The sequence below is a fragment of the Aspergillus pseudotamarii genome (assembly GCF_009193445.1).
Source record: "Aspergillus pseudotamarii strain CBS 117625 unplaced genomic scaffold BDV38scaffold_71, whole genome shotgun sequence".
Classification (NCBI taxonomy): Eukaryota; Fungi; Ascomycota; class Eurotiomycetes; order Eurotiales; family Aspergillaceae; genus Aspergillus; species Aspergillus pseudotamarii.
The window spans coordinates 37,392-53,783 of record NW_022475085.1 but is presented as its reverse complement, the minus strand read 5'-3'; the positions used below and the strand labels follow the sequence as shown (position 1 = coordinate 53,783).

Here is a 16,392-nt window from a genome sequence, read left to right as displayed (position 1 = left end):
TACTTCCCAAGCATTGTCTGTATTCTGTACCCATCATTCAAGAGAATGTGTCACCTCGGGACCCCTATGTCATGTCATCCAATTGACATTCGTCGCACCCTACCTAGACACACTTCGTCGCGGCTTCGTATCTATCCTTGTCAGGGCGGAAATTTTAACTGGGGCTCCAATGTGTACTATACTCTGCACTTGGACGTAGTAGCACCAGTGCACCCTGCCAAAGAAAAAAAAAAATAGAGTATCTGCGTAATCGGTAACGACGGAATGGAGGACCGGCTCGTAACTCTTTTTTTTTCCTTCATTCATTTTCTCCTCAATACCCCCTTTATTTTAGGTCTTGCGTAGATCACATGGAGTAAACAAGGGCACGTTTAGATGGGGATCTCCCTGGTGTCGACAACTCGACGCTGACTCCCGAGAGCGTGACCAAGATGCTGGTACCAACAATGAAAATCATAGTGTCGATGGTTCCTGGCAGCCGAATCGCCACGGAGAGCTAGGCAAGAGATCGAGATGAGGGCTGGGAGGATCCAATGTTATTGAACTATTGATGCTGATCTCAAACCCAAAGTTGGCATTTTGCCATCTTGAGAAGTCACCCCACTTCCGCATGACTTGAACTGAGCTATACTCCTTTAGGCCTTCTTTCTCTTTTCTTCACAATCCATTATCATTGCTTTTGGCGATCTTCCACTAAACTACCACAATGTCAATGAAACTTCCTGCAGGATTTTTCTAAAATAAAGAATGTGAAAGAGATCACTCCACCATGTTGCAGTCGCCTTATCCACTGATGTCATGGAAAGTTCGGAGATCCTCGTCCACATCTCAGCGCCGTGCGGGGTGAGCGACGACGCTCACTACCGTGCTCAGGTTGAAGCTATTCTCAGCTTCCAGAGTGTTTCACGCCAAGTTCTAACTTTGAAACCGGACGACAACAATAATGACCATGATTATACCACCTCTACCGCTACTAGCGATGGACTCTCCCGGCTCCAGTTACCATCCAACAACACGCCACTCCAAGAACCCGTGATTCCTACTAATGATACCTCCAATAATTCGGGCATTGTTATATCTAATAAAACCATCGGGTACGAGGAGCATGAACTGCCTAATTACCAGTCACATGATTGTTCCCCAAAAGTCTACCTCGATACTCCAGTGAGTGTCATTCCGGATTCTCAACCTGGAAGACCATCTTCGGACACCGACAACCTGCAGGATGTCGACCGTCATCTATCTACTATTCGAACTCAGAGCTCCCCATGCCCTGCAAATATAACTTGTGCAAAACGATATCAAAAAGATTCGTCGCCGGTCATAAGTGGTCGAAAGAAACTGCGTCATAGCCCGTGCACAAACGACGAAGCTAATGCCACTCAGCTCGGTGATTCCACTGCTCAGTCCACAGCTCTGTCGACATTCGTTGGCACAACATTTCCTGTTCCCGTGGTAATCAGACCCCCACCACCTCCCATATCAAAAGAAGAGTTCACAACACATATCACACCAACTTTAAAAATGCTAGCCGCTCGTCTGAAGAGCCGGACATACAGACCTCTCGAACAGACTAGAGAGCTAGACAAATTAGAAAGAGGACATTGGTATCTCTTCATTAACGTCGTGGAGGCGGGGGCGCATGATTCCATTATCCCTTGGCAGGAAAGCAACGGAGCTTACATTTGGGACATGTCCATGTTCTGTCGCTTCTGGTCATTCTTGTCGGAGTTCGTCAAAGAAGGCCGTGCAGGCTGGGGAGTATGGTGCATACTAGAAGATTTGCCGATTGCCCAACTACCACACAATACTCAAGAGTCAGCGCTACGCGGAATGGATATCCGTCAGCTGACTCTCAAAACCTATGCATGGGGCGAAATAGCCTCTCATATATATCTCCTCCTGTTCCTGGCTAGCGAGCGCCAGATTCGCAAGATGGGCGCTCAGTGGCGGGATAGTCGGGACGACGTAGTTATCCAGATGCCCTGATATGATAAAGTAATTGGCAGCACATAGTACACGAACTTGATGGCGACCCATTCTGAGCGACACCACTTGTACATATAACGACATATAGCGAAAGTAATATGGATATATCGGGTGCAATGAAGATATCTAGCGGGGCACACATTATTCTGCCATATACAAAATCGCTGTCCGCTCTGAAGTACAATATTGAGAGCCAAGCGGTTACAGTAAGACTTGTCACGTAGACGGCGTAAGTAGAAAGAGTAGTTCATTGACCCCTGTTACTTTGGTTTAAAGAGAAAACTATAGTACAATAAAAAGGAAAGCAGAGAAAACAGAAACAAAGTTGCAAATTTCGAAGTAGGTACCACCATGTTTTAGACCTCGAGCAAGTTTGGGAATGACAGAGTTTGGCAAGTACAGTGTTGTCGCAAGCTATGGAGTTCAATCCATCACTCACGACTATGCAACGCACCAGCGACCAGAAGACGGGATAGGAAAAAGAAATTCAGTGTGCTGTGATGAAACCAAATATGGTGAACAAGAAAAGCGCAGAGATACTGAACCCAATATGTCAGCCTGAATCAACGAAATGCAGACACAAAAACCTGTTGACGCCGTAGTTCAAAGAAACGAAATTTAATAAAGGAGAGTTTATGAGAGTTCTTGTACTCAATAGTTCAATTCGCCGCTTCCGGCTCCACCAACCGCATCAAGGTCCTCATAACTCTTAAGACTGCGACCCTGAACAGCTTCCCGGGGGCCCATCGCTTGTTGGGCAGTGCCAGCTCCCATAGCATCAGCAAAACCTCCCGCCCCAGCAAAAGCCGCAGCGGCTGGATGGCCAGGGGGAATGTACGGGGTGCCAGCGTTAGCTGGAAGACGACCACCAGAACCATACATGCCCGACATACCGCGAACTGGGCTCAGACGGCCGTTTCCTGCACCGCCATGTCGAGGTCCACGACGATCATATGGTCCTGAACGATTGTAACGGTTATTACGACGCATGGCACCCGGCTGGTGCAGGCCAGAGTGATCCCCGGAGACCAACCCATTCCCACTCCAAGAACCAGCTTGATTCGGGACCCCCATCATACTGGGCAACCCGGCCCCTGGCAAATTCTGGAAACCACCAGGGACATTGCCATTATGTCCGATGTACGGCGGCATGGAAGCCAGGCTAAAGCCACGAGGAGTGCCAGCTTGGCTTTGACCAGAGCTGAGAGGAAAATGGCCATTGCTGTTTGCATCAGAGCGAGAGGGCGCAATACGAGCAGGGTCCAGCACATAGGCATTCACCAAAGAGAGCTGTCACATGATTAGTCTAGCATCGCATTGAGGTCTCAGAACCTAGAACTTACGTCACTGCTGATATTCTCGAACCATTCTGCATGACGCTTTTCCACGTGTTTGCGCCAGAAATGGTCCGCCTTGAACAACTTGGTGCATTCAGGTACCTTGCAACGGTATTTGGATTCGTCCTCCTGCTTGACGTGCTTCGCTAATTCTTCTTCCAGCGCCTCATCGACAGGTTTGCCGCCCAGCTTCCGAATATCCACGTTTTCCGGTTCCAGAAGCTGTAAAAGTTTATCCTCGAATGTTTTAACCCAGTTGAATGCGCGCTGTAGCTGTTGCTCTGACTTCGAACTGAAACGTTGTGGTCGTTTTTCCTCGACGGGTGGCTGTTCTTCTCCTTCTTCGCTCGGTTCCTTCTTCTTAGAAGGGAAAGGCTGACCGAGGGCGCTCGCTCGAGCTACAGCTTTGGACTGTGTAGTGAGGCCAGCACGTGGCCGCCGAAGATGGCCGCCGGGGCACTTTCGAGCAAGTTCATGAACTGAATCGCTCTCAAAAACGCAGAAGAAGCAGAAATTATAGACCCTACGTAGGTATTCTACCATCAGGTCCAATTTCTTTTTCTTCGCGAGGAGTTCCTCGTCATCCACTTCGTCATCTTCCCAGCCTTCCTGTTCCTCACCTTCTTCTGCTTCGCCCTCATCCATATCGTCCGCGTCATATTCAGCTCTTCTTTTCTTCACACTAACAGGGCCTGTGACAGGTGGTTGCAACCATCCCTTTCCACGTAGTTCTTCCACGCGTTCTTCGATCTTGGTATAACCGTCTGCATTTCCGCCCATCTCTGAATCAAGTCTTGATACCAAACGCCGGGCCAACTCCAAGTCCCGCTCAATACGCTCCGGAGCTGAGAACAAGTCCCATAATGCCTTTTTGCGGGGTTGGGACGGTGGTACATGGACGCCAACATGACAAACAAAGTCTCCATGGACTGGGTCATGTATAGTTTTGTCATTGATCGCTTCAAGTGCCTTTTCAGCGGCAGTCACGCTCACAGCTCCATTGGCAGCCTTGTCGTGCTCCATATCCTCACCCTCTTCTTCCCTTCCATCCCCTCTCTCGACGACGGCAACATCCGGCGCAGGATGCAACATAATCCAACCCATCCGATGGTACTTTTTGGAAGGATTTGGATCGCTGAGACTGAGCCATTTAAATCCACCTTCTTGCTCTCCCAAATGCTCTCTACAGAAGTCCTCTATCTTGTCACGACTCACATTTGGTGCTAAAGTCTTGATGAGTAAGGCTGGTTGAGATAGAGCTTCATCCCGAAGCTCTCCACCCCGGGTTGGGAGCAAGTCCAAAACACCAAGAGTCTCACCAACAGCCGTGGTTTCACCTTCTTCCTTCTCAATGACGCCACCCGCTCCGTCGCTTTCACTTTTATAGATGCCCTCTAGGGTAAATTCATCAAACAACCCACCATCTAGATCATGCTCCCATTGTTCGTAAGCACCGGTGCGGAAGTCCATCAGGCGACGACGGAGGGAGTCCCGGACTTGTGGGACATAACGTTCTTTGAACCATTCCTCGTTTCGATGTTGCTGCACAAATGTCCTGGCCATCTTGATCTGGAGATCTACCTTGTAGGCATCATAAGCGGCCTGGATCTGCGCCCTCTCCTTTTCCCGGTCTTCGCGAGCTTCGCGCTCTCCCTTGACACGATCCGAGGGGCGACGTCCGCCATGTTTTGCACGCTCCTTTTCCTCCTTGATCGACTGTTCGGCGCGCCACCACTCCGCAAACCAGTTAAACCCGACTTGGAAATCGAGATTCAAGGGATTGGGGAGCGGATTGGTTGGAATTGGTCGCTTCCCCGAGTCTTGTCCAGGGACGTAACGATCGATATTCGCAACATTCGGGGAATGAGCACGGCGACGCTCATCACGATCTCGTGTAGTGTGTTCACGGGATGCGGTGTAATAGTCATCTCGGGAAGCCCGTCGATCAGAGGGTTCATAACGGTCAATCATAGCAGGCGAGCGGGAACGGCCACGTCCACGACGACGGTCCTGAGACGCTACAACAGCTTCGAGGTTATGCAATGTTACTATGAAGCGAGAATTGGTCCACTAGCTACTTACTAGGTGTCCTGCGTCTGTAAGAATCAACTGGCGCCCTAGATGCGTAAGGGTCCCCTTCACGGGCCCTTCCGGGAGACCCATAACCATCATAAGAATCCATCTGGAAGAAAAATAGAAATCACAGGTCGCTGTATTAGAACCCGCGAGTCCAATCTGAGATCACGGCCAAAACAATATGCGATACGGATGCCGATTAATAGGTCGATCAAGCGTAGTCGGGCACCCGGAATGTTCGCAGAGACGTTGGGAACCGTAAACGTAAGCTAAGACCGCAGACCATTAACATTAGAGCAGATCATTTCATTTCACAGGGGTGTCTGGCAGCTTGGGCGTTGACGAAGGGTAAAGAAACGGGATGTGCTGAAAAACGATGAAGCTGGAGCTGAAGCCCGACAAGCGAAAAAATGGATGCAGGAAAGGCATTTTGTTTCTCATATAATGACAAGAATTGACCCGAAAAAAACGAAATATAAGAAAGCAGCGCGCTCGCGAGAGCTAGAGAAAGAGGATAAAGAGACGGGTGCACAAATTGCAAGAAGCACAGAAGGTCTCGTGGGCCAATGAGGGCGCGACGAATAAACCGACGACTTCAGAATGTAGGAGAAAAGAGCAGTGAGCGGAGTAGGTGTCAAGGATTGGTCTAAGTTAAGATGAGGCGGTGATGTTTTGATAGAGTCACAAGATTAAGCAGGGAAAGGGGGTTAGATGAGAGACAAGGGCGGTGGTGACTGCAGTGAACACGATAAAGAGGGCTAGACAGGCGACCTACAAGAAGCCTTATGAAGAAGGATGGATGGATTTGATACAACCAGATGCGAATAATCCCTGATCACGTCCAATCCAACGGACTCAAATGGGAACGAGATGGCTGAACCGGGGGATAGGGCCGGACAGTTGGGGAGAGGAAGCGGAAAGCTGGGAGCTGAAGGCGAGTGAGGAATGGAATGAGAATGACTAATCACATGAGGCTGGAGACGAAAAGTTGGAGGAGAGCCGCGCCTAAACCAGAAGAGGTTAGACGTGTGTCGGCTGGGATGGTTCGATATCTGATTGACATAATGGGTTTTATCTGAAGAGCTCTTACATGTACCACAACGTATGGTTTCCGTAAGTCAATCTCGATGGTTCAAATCTACTTATTCTAATTTGTATTCACAAGACAGCTATTTGCTCAGTGCCGAGTTGTTGACCCAAACACCCAAGCTAGCAATGCCGAGAAGTATGTCTTGATATTTGTACACGACTAGGGGGGAATCATCCGTCAAAATCACATGAGAACAATACAAATACCCCATGAAAGGATGAAAGGAGGAAAATAGTAAAAAGAAAAGAAAAGATCACAGAACAAGGAAGCGGAAGCGAAGGAGAACCGACAACGGACGCGATGCTCAACCACCTTTAGATCTTCTTCCTTTTCCCTCTTCCTGTTTTCTTCTTTCGGCTTTTCTATTGGGGGGAAAAGGGAGGGGGGTTTATTCCCATGCCTTCATCACACCATAACCAAATAAAGCTCACTGTAGGCAAGCAATCCACAGCGGTGCTTTAAAGACTCACAGATCGCGTCCCTTGTACGACACTATTAAGAAACGCCAATCTGTTTCTTGCTTCGCCGCAAGATTCCCTGTGGAGTAATCTTTACCAATGTTCGACTCCTCTCTAGGTCCCACCCAGAAGCCGAGTAGAGAGGATTCAAAAGGCGGGGACAGGTCGAGGGAGAAAAGCAATGATGATGACTGCAGTGTGCGGCAAAATTTAATGGCATTGGAACAATTCCAACTTCCACGAAACTGCATCATAGTAATATCTGGGCCCACAACTCATCTCATAATCAACCTTCAGGAGCAGGTCGATCAATCTGAGTAAGGCTGAATTCGGCATATAGCTAAAGGTATGACGTGTTGGGCATCATAGATCATCCAAGAGTTTGACCATCTCAAGAATTCGGAATGGTGCAGATAGGAAAAGAAAACCAAGAAAAACAGTAACAAAAGTGAGAGGGCCATCAAAACATTCATTCCATACATGCGTTCCCGGTAAAGTAGAAATAAACAGGTTTCTTTGGAAAACAATAGGAAACTTCGTACCAACATAACATAAGATATAAACAGACATAACACTGGTTGCTGTCGGATAATGGTGGTAGAAACGTGATAGGTGAATTGTCACACATCGCTCGCTACAAAAGAAAACATAAATAAATTCATCCATAAAATCGTAAGGATGAATAGGTACGAAATGAAAGAAAATCAAAAGCGGACAAAGACGCGCTAATAATATGAAAAGCAATATTTGCCTTGACATATTTTTCAACCATCCTCATCGGATGGTTCGGCGGATTCATGTTCGCTCTCCTCAGCGCTGGTGCTCGTTTTCGCAACGCTAGTTTTCGCCTTCTTCGCTGAGTTCGTGTTCTCATCGTTAACATCACTAGATTTTCTTTTCTGTGCCGACGGAGGATTCTCACCGGTCGGCTTGCTATCGACATTCTCTTGTCCACCCGCGGTATTCTTCTTCTCCAGGTTAGCGACTTCGTCTGCCGTCAGGAATCGACCGCCCGGACCCCGTGGCCGCCGCATAGCATGATTGTGACGCGACTCATGCAGATATGGCTTACGGCCCTTGGACGTGAGTCGGAGTTGTTCCTCCAATTTTTGCCTAGCAACGCGTCGTTTCAAAATGCGGTGGAATTGCTTTGCATTAACGTAAAGAGGAGACTCCTCCACGGCGCCAACAGTCATCTCTGGGGAAGGTTGACTTTGTTGCACCGCAGGCTGAGGCGGAGGCGGCATAGGTGGAGGTACTGAAGGCCGACCAACGTGATTAAGGACCGGCTGAGCAGTTTGAACATGGGGGCTGCCAACATGGCTCATGCGACGCTGTTGCATCTGAGCATTCTGCTGCATCTGTACTTGCGAACCCATGGAAGGCATTTGCCCTGGCATTTGCGGCGGCGAGCGTGGATTCCGCTCATTCTTCACCTGTTGAACTCCAGCCATACGCGGCGAGCCACGAGGCCCTTGGGGCATTTGGCCCGCCATTGAGTCCTGATGCAGAGGGTAGAATTGCCCAGACGCTGCCGCAGTAGCCATAGCCGCTGCCTGTGTTGGCGAGATGCCGTACGTCTGGGGCATCGCTGTAGTTACCCCGTAGGATTGAGGGAAGTTCATCTGCTGGTGTACTGAGCCCGGCGCATTCTGTGCCTGTTGATAATGAGACTGCGATGAGACAATGGGAGAAGCCTGATGCGTAGGATGGGCTTGCTGCATATGTGCCTGGGGATTGGTGGGAGAGGTCATCGAAGCCACCGTTGAGCCTGGGTTCTGGGGTCCGGCCTGATAAGGGGCAGCGATATGGGAGGGGGCATGGGGGTGTTGGCCATGAGGCTGTTGATATTGTGGTGGATATTCCATCATGGAGTCGCGACGGCGCTTCCCGTCACGCTTCCAATGAGACCCGTGATTGGACCGATGCAGCTGTCAGGCACGAAATATCTAGAACCAATGACAACGACGGCTGTGAGCAATTGGTGGATATACGCCACCTATTTAGAATAAGGTAGAAGAGATCAGAAGGGTGATAGGATGTGGAAGCGCTGTTGCACTCGAGGGATATCACGGTCGCGCACAAGAGGGACAGCCGCGGAGAGTAGCTGCTCTTTGCAAAGTGATGATTCGACGAGTTAAATGCGAAAGTCTGCAGGCGCTCACTAAATGTCAGCACGGAGCGCAGCGCTGACCGGTCACTGGATCTTCCAGTGGGGTTGAATGGGGACAAGGCGCTTGCACCGGGGCGCTTACCTGGGGTTCTGTTTTGCCGATACAGAGTTCAACTATCGGCGAGAAAAAAAAAATACTTCACCCAAATCAACGCTTGTTTGCCGAAATAACTTCGAACAATTTCTGGAGACGAAGAGTCTTTTGTGCGAATCCTTTTTACGTTCACCTCAGGGTGTAACGTGGTTGGGCTCTAATGCAGCGAACCAGGGTGCCCTCGGCAGTATGTCGCACTTGATGCGTTGTCAGACGAAATGCGATGCTCTTGCTAATGACGCACGATCTTCTATCGCCAGCACGGGGCAAACAAGGGAGGGGCAGAAGCAGGGAAAAAAGATAAGGGGGAAAAAAAATAAATAAAAAATAAAAAATAAAAGAAGCTACGCAGAGTTTGAGGCGACAACTGGCAGGCTGCCTTCCGTAATATGGTTCTGATCCTTGTTTGATCAGGCTCCTCGGCCACGTCGGTATTAGACGGGGCTGAAACAGGAGATAGCGATATGAGGCGGTGCTACCAGCGTGGCCTAGCAAAATTTTGCGCCAGGTGGATGAAGCTATCCTAGCTTCCGGTCCCCGCGACTATAATGCGACTCAAGAAGGGACCTATACCGGAACAAACCTAAAAGATGGTCTGCACGACTAGATCAGACTACAAAAAAACTATCAGCATTCATTTTCTCCACCAACTGGAATTTTCAGCTGCCGATTTGTGCGCTGTCATGGCAGGGAGTCTGTGCAAGTGGTGGGGGAGGGGAAGGGTGATATCGTGGCGGTTTAGTCTATTCAGGGCTGAAGGATGTATGCGCTGGCAAGCGGGAAGTATGATGCAGCCGGCAACATACCTTGTCAAGATGCGACGCAATCACCGCTAGGTGCAAGGAAAACGGGCGATTTCGCGCGCGCGTAAACAAACGGTCCTAAACAATTCGAAAACTGGTTTCCAGTTTGCGATGTAAAAGGTCCTGCGCGTCTATGGGGAGGACTGGGGTCGTCAGAATACTGTGCGCAAAACAAAGTAAATAAAGCGCGGACGCGTGTTGATTGGACCATCATGGGGTGGGGAATATGGGATCATAATAGAAGCAGAACGCGACGACGATAAACATGGGGAGTCATAAGCCAGCATAGAACCCCGCAGGAATCGAAAAATGAAATATACTTTGAATACATGCGACATGGCTGTCGGGTCATTGTTTTGCAAATGGATAACAAGGTAGATAATGAGGTAAAAACAGTCGCGATTTGCTGGGCATTATTAAGGTGAAGAGCAAAACAACACGGGTCACATTGAGAGGCTATTAATTACCTGGGCGGCAGAAGAGTATCCCTATACCAAGTGATGAGGCAAAAGGGACGCGATGGGACTTGACCACAGCCTCCAGTCACGGGAGGTTCTGGGAGGGATGATGATTCGTGGGGTGAGGAGAGCGCGACCTCTACCGACAAGACAGCGGGCAGCACAAAGCTGATTCCGCGCCGCGATTGTGGCCTGCCGCTGATGTCAGTCCGGTCCGGATTGATCCGTGAACGGCCCAACAAGAAGCGAACCAGGTTTTCGGCTCTAGGCAAGCGCGTTGTTGTAGGGGAGACAAAGCAGTATGGGGAAACGGTTGCAGGCGGATGCAAAGTAATATGATTCGTGGGATACAAAAGACAGTAGTGTAAATGAGGGAGGATGGAAGGCCAACAACGAGGGAGAAGAATGGGCGCGCGGTAGTTGGAGAATACAACAGGCGCAGAAAGTGATGGGATTTGTCGGAGTTGACCTCGGGAAGAAGGACAGTGTAATGGGATTGGGTGCAGACCAGAATAAGGTGCTCAGATCATAAAGCAGGATCAAGCATGAAAATGATAAGATAAAACAAAATGGAGTCAAGTCAAAACAAAACCACACGATGTTGAGCAAGGGGCAAGCAATATTCCACGTACCTACGGACGATGATTCGACCACAACCGTGGAAATTTCGAAATGAGAATGATCGGGAGTGATCAATCACGAGGAGAAAAGAGATGGGGGGTGGGCAAGAAAACAACGATTGGGTTGGACGAAAGGATCAGTGATCAGAAGCCAACCCCAGCGTGAACGAGTAGGAAAAAAAAGAAAATGGCAGATGGCCAATGGGTTCTGTGCGGCCAGTTAAGTTGATGACTGGAGGGCACGCAGGGACTGGAGATGGCTGGATGACCAACGAGAGGAAGCAGAGAGAGAAAGCCGCAGCGACGAGAAGGGGCGAGCGATGGGGCATTTGTACCGGACGCGTTCACTGACGAGCTGACTGGCTCGGCGGCTCGTTTAGCGGTCGAGGCGGCGAGGCAATCAGACCAACCGACCGATTCATAGGTGGCCCCGTACGGTTCCGTATTGTCACCGTGCTTGGCCCCACTTTTCTTTGATTTGGTTTATGTAAGATAGAAATATGGAATCCATGATTCTGATGATTATGGATGGGTTCTCTACTATTTAGTACTACTCCGTATCTAGTATACTCACCATGAACTAATATTTCATCAAACATTCACTACGGAGTACATGCCACCACTGTGTCATTTCTACTAAGTATCGATCATTCCATTAAGATATATGCAGCAATAAAATTGAATCAAGGTAATTTTTGTTTTCTTTCTATTTGGTATTTTTATTTTTATTTTTACCCTCTCTCTTTAATCACCTTCTTGTATGCCCGGTGTAAATCCGGTCATCCCGAATTTCTGTGACGCACATCATGTGCAACCCAGAGCCGGCGAATCGCCCTCGGGATTTAACCCTGTCAGTGACAAGCCTACCAGCCACCCTCATTGGTTTCCAAGGAACGTCGGTCCGTTTTTACGAATTCCGCATTAGCACGCTTACAGAAGGATTACTAGTTCTACTATTTAGTTCTTAGGTGGCTTCAAATAAAAAGTCAGAAAAGGGAAGAATTATTTTGATAACGGTAGTGGGAGGTAATAGTAACTCATAGCAAGAACTCCTACACATGCAACACCATCTCTTATAGAGGAGATCTTATTCCCACCCACAAGCGTTGGTTTTGAGCCGTACTTCACATTGTATAGACTCACTCTGGTCAGAGTAATCTCCTACATTTTCGTTACAGGATGTCGGCGGATCTCGTGAGAACCTGAGCTTCGGCTACCTTTCTAGATTAGGAAAGACACTCGGGCAATAGGACCTGGACAGTAGCCCGCGTATCAGCAATGCAGATACTATCACTTGTCACTGAGCAGTAACGAAATGTTAGACTGCATAGCCATTAAATAATTACACAGTAATGGGTACGAGACAGAATCAGAACCTTCCAAGTGAGGAAGATGCGGTTCTGAAAATCCATCGATTCTTACCTAACCCCAATAAGAGATAGATCGTGAAAGATAAGGTGGTTTGATTAATTCCTGGTCCGTAGCCTGCACTACATTGACCCCTCTGATACGAGGCAAAAGTTCATCCGAACAGATGGCATAGGAAGAGTCCCTAAAACCACAACATAACAATGGATAAATGAGAGTAAGATATAAATAAATCTATTTAAAGATTTCTGAGAGCAGGGCGGTCTAATATATTCATTTTGGACTTTTGTTCACCTACGCTGATGTTTGCAGACTATATAGTTATTCTGAAATAGTCGCTGTAGCCTGTCATATACACTCACATCCTTTCCCTTTCTCTTTTATTTTATCGGGCCTATTCATCCTTTCATATGAGATGTCAGTATCATGTTGATACTATGGATGGATCAAAGTACTTTAATTAATTGCTAAATTGCTATAACCAGGTTACGCTAGAGCTTTACGGAGTACCTACTGTACGGAATGTATCTGGGGCTTCGTTTAACTACGTACCAGGAATATTGTACTGTAGGTAGGTAAAGCAGCTTGAGTGCGGATCTGTCCCACACCACGTGTGGAAACTTAGCCACTCGATGCACGGATTCGATGTCAGGTTCGGGGCAATTTGTCTTGCGGAGAAAAGTATTTGTATTACCTAGATCGCAATACCGAAATAAAGTCGTCCTGAGTACTTTTCTCCAGGTGTTCCTTCTATCATGCCAAGTCATTAGATATCCATGATTAATGCGGGCCTTCTACAGTACAGTATGTATCTCGCTAAAAGAGTATCTACAATGTATCCATGCTACCCTTATGAGTCGTGTGTGGGTGTGGTTCTGGTACTAGCCTGTATAAATACGAAGCACTTCATACAAACGTGGTATGTGTTTGTTCGTGATAAAAGCTCCGGCCATCTGACGTCAAACGTACTCGAGCTTCCGAGCACACCGCTTTTCAACGGCTCAAAGTTGCGGGGCACAAAAGTCTGTAATTTCACTGTAATTATGGAAGCGCTATGATATTCTTCGAAAATAAATGTAATCAAATAGGTAATGACTCAGCCTAGAAAAAAATCTTTCCTTAAATATGGAAGCATGGTGTACTCGCAATCTCAGGGCCGATTGAGCCTGGCCTATGGAGTAAGCTTCATAGCATGGTAAGTCGTTTCTCCACGTTGACATCAGTCTTCAAATTCTTGACCTAAATATATCCCACAGCGCATAACTTGAGGCCAACCGTGCATCATCTCCTCATGCCGATCCCTGCCAGTATTGGTCAATTTTGTTTGGGCTCATTTACCGCCCGTTCATTTCATCTATCCTTCTAATGATAGATTAGACCTTCTTTTCAACTAGAGATATATTGCTTGCGGGTTCAACCTCTTAGTCATTGCATCATCCTTTCTATTCTGATATCCGACAAAGAGGCCTCCATCAATCTTGCCTTCAAAAGGTTTAATAAAATATATTGATCTATATTGATGTCAATATGGGGCACAGTTCATAATTGCAAGGCAAATATTATATATATATATCTCTCTCTCTGTTTTATGTTTGTTTAAAGGGGTTTTCAGAGGTTTTACAGCCAATCAACAACTGTACCCCGGCAAGGGCATCTCACAAGATCTTGGTCAACAATCCCGGCAGATATCGAGAAATATACCAAACTTCAAACGGGTCATATCCGTATGATATTTCCAAAGTTTTTAAGTCCCTCTGACCACACCGACGAGTGCTGATTACCTTCCATATATTTGTCTATTTGGTGCAGTTCACGTGGCCTGCTAATAGGAAATTTCAACACCGGCATGGAGGTCACATTGAAACATTTCAAGACAGCAGGAAAGGCATATATTCCTGAAATAGAGAAGTTTCTTCTGCAGCAAAGATCCAGGATTATGCCCTTGTTTCATTAAGAATTTACAAGCTATCGTACTTGTCTGAACAAGCGGTATCAACTCGTGAGTATTTCCTAGTAATGGCAAGCGCGAGCTTATCTCGAGCTTACATCTCGGATATGTTCGATGCTACAGTCTCTCAGGTATTAAAAGGAAACCCAGGTGCTAGCATCCTAATACTACATTCAACCAGTTGCAGAAGGGACATAAATGGGGTAAGAAGCAGGTGCATAAGCGTCACAGCCTAAATAGTTGGAAGCCATTGCCACATGCGGGGCTTCAAGATGGCAGTCATGCCATGATTTTAAATCCTGCGCTACAGTTTTCAGGCACAAGGGAATAGTATGAGTATTGTTTGACATGGTCCGATTTGTTTTACAGATTATTATTACAGGTGATATCAACTATGCGCAACCCTCACTTACGCTCACTTGTACTCATTTGTATGGATACAGGACTCCATAGCCTTGTACAACGGATACTACTAGCCAACAGAAAGATGCTACTGCGATGCTATTACGCCATTTGGGCGAGGAGGCAACGCAAAACCTCCTGACTATCGCAAGGGGGTTGTGAAATGAGCAGGCAGATCTTGTCACGGGTGTGTACCCAATAAGAAATCATTTAGGCCTTTTCAGGCCTTTTCAGACCTTTACACGACGGTACCCAGTGTGGTGCTGACATTAAACCGATCTATTGGCTATGAAAGCTTAGATTGAGCACTTTTTGCCGCTCCATGCCATCCTTCCGGCAATTCGTTAAGCTTGCACTTGTCAGAGTCACATTTCCAGGGTCTGCCGACTAACCCAGTCCGACTTTAAGCCATAAACTTCCAGCAAGAGGCCACCATGACACCTTTAGTGCTCAGAATTTATTTGAGTCTTCTCAGTAGAGAAAATATTCTCGGTAAATGCCTAGAGTCTGCATCCTACAAAAAAGCTGCCCTCCGAGTGAGGTAGAAGACACAGAACATGGATTGATGTAAGATTAGAAAATACCTTCCTCCTCCCTAGCTCCTTTCCCTCCCTCTTTTGCATCTCTCCATGCATGTAGGGACGGTACGGCTGTTCCTTTGTACATCCAGTGTATGACAAAACAAGGGTAAGGTAGCAGCAATGTAAAGGGGTGATGAGCCAATGTATACACAATCGATGTGATCATCCTTCCTGGAATGAAGAGCACATACCTATTCCACTGAGCAGGTCTTCTTTCGTTTCATTTTTATTTATTTTTGATATTTTTTCCCCACAAGGTTTCACTCTTCTTCTGCATGGAGCACAGCAGATTGGGCATCCAGGCACCAGTGCCATACTGTGTGAGTACTAGTATTCTTACCTAAAGACAATTTGAGAACTATTGGGCAAGACGGTGGTCTTTAGTATCAGGCTACCATTAATCATTGTTCACCGCTTGATACATGTTTCATTCTTATAGGTCCATAAGATGATGGTCCACAGCAAAAGTGCCAGCTGTACATGCAGTATATTTAAGAATTAAATTAGTTACGTGTACGCACGCATAGTGGTTAAGTATGAAGTGAATCCCCAATATACAACAATCATAAATCATAGTAATTTTCTATGACTTGAATGCATCAGCCCAAAAACCGTACTTGAGGCTATGCTGGAACAACATCTCGCATGGTAATCGAGTGGTGTGTGTATATCAAAGGAGACCAACATCAATATAAACCACTACTATATTGAATAGTTAGCGGTCAATTTATTTTATCCCGCATGGTTATTCTCAAGTAGCGAGTTGTAACAGGCAATGCGATTTTCAGGGCCATGGGAGGCAAATACTAGTACTAGCAGTACGTAGACCAAATGCGGGGTGTTCTGTATCTCTTGATGCCTTGTGTGCCTCAGACCTCAATTGTTACCAGTATGAGGATTTAGATGTCATGTTTCTCCCACCGTCCTATCCCTCAAATCTTCTACATGCTCTTTACCCCTCACATTCTCTCTATACATCCTCTTCTTACTAAATA

At 47.2% G+C, this 16,392-nt stretch overlaps 4 protein-coding genes across 4 annotated transcripts; 1 reads left to right on the top strand and 3 right to left on the bottom strand.

Moving 5' to 3' along the window:
- Positions 1 to 655: 655 nt before the first annotated feature.
- Positions 656 to 2,178, top strand: BDV38DRAFT_259247 (uncharacterized protein). Its single transcript, XM_032055812.1, has one exon. The coding sequence runs from the start codon at positions 799 to 801 to the stop codon at positions 1,987 to 1,989; it is 1,191 nt and encodes a 396-aa protein (XP_031909176.1). The 5' UTR covers positions 656 to 798; the 3' UTR covers positions 1,990 to 2,178.
- Positions 2,179 to 2,640: 462 nt separating this feature from the next.
- On the bottom strand, positions 2,641 to 5,297 carry BDV38DRAFT_274562 (putative arsenite resistance protein Ars2; the record flags this gene model as incomplete). The annotated part of the gene is made up of 2 exons (XM_032057864.1): positions 2,641 to 3,279; positions 3,333 to 5,297. The coding sequence occupies 2 exons, from the start codon at positions 5,295 to 5,297 to the stop codon at positions 2,641 to 2,643; spliced, it is 2,604 nt and encodes an 867-aa protein (XP_031909175.1).
- Positions 5,298 to 7,459: 2,162 nt separating this feature from the next.
- hapB (transcription activator HAP2) lies at positions 7,460 to 8,996 on the bottom strand. The gene has a single exon (XM_032052303.1). The coding sequence runs from the start codon at positions 8,819 to 8,821 to the stop codon at positions 7,715 to 7,717; it is 1,107 nt and encodes a 368-aa protein (XP_031909174.1). The 5' UTR covers positions 8,822 to 8,996; the 3' UTR covers positions 7,460 to 7,714.
- A 5,742-nt stretch (positions 8,997 to 14,738) lies between these two features.
- BDV38DRAFT_259232 (uncharacterized protein) lies at positions 14,739 to 15,611 on the bottom strand. Its single transcript, XM_032055811.1, has one exon. It carries the CDS (start codon positions 15,561 to 15,563, stop codon positions 15,390 to 15,392), a length of 174 nt encoding a protein of 57 aa, XP_031909173.1. The 5' UTR covers positions 15,564 to 15,611; the 3' UTR covers positions 14,739 to 15,389.
- Positions 15,612 to 16,392: the final 781 nt, after the last annotated feature.

What these genes read in the sequence shown, in the direction of transcription:
- BDV38DRAFT_259247 (XM_032055812.1), top strand. Translation starts at nt 799, where the DNA reads ATGGAAAGTTCGGAGATCCTCGTCCACATCTCAGCGCCGTGCGGGGTG.
- hapB (XM_032052303.1), bottom strand. Translation starts at nt 8,821, where the DNA reads ATGATGGAATATCCACCACAATATCAACAGCCTCATGGCCAACACCCC.
- BDV38DRAFT_259232 (XM_032055811.1), bottom strand. Translation starts at nt 15,563, where the DNA reads ATGATCACATCGATTGTGTATACATTGGCTCATCACCCCTTTACATTG.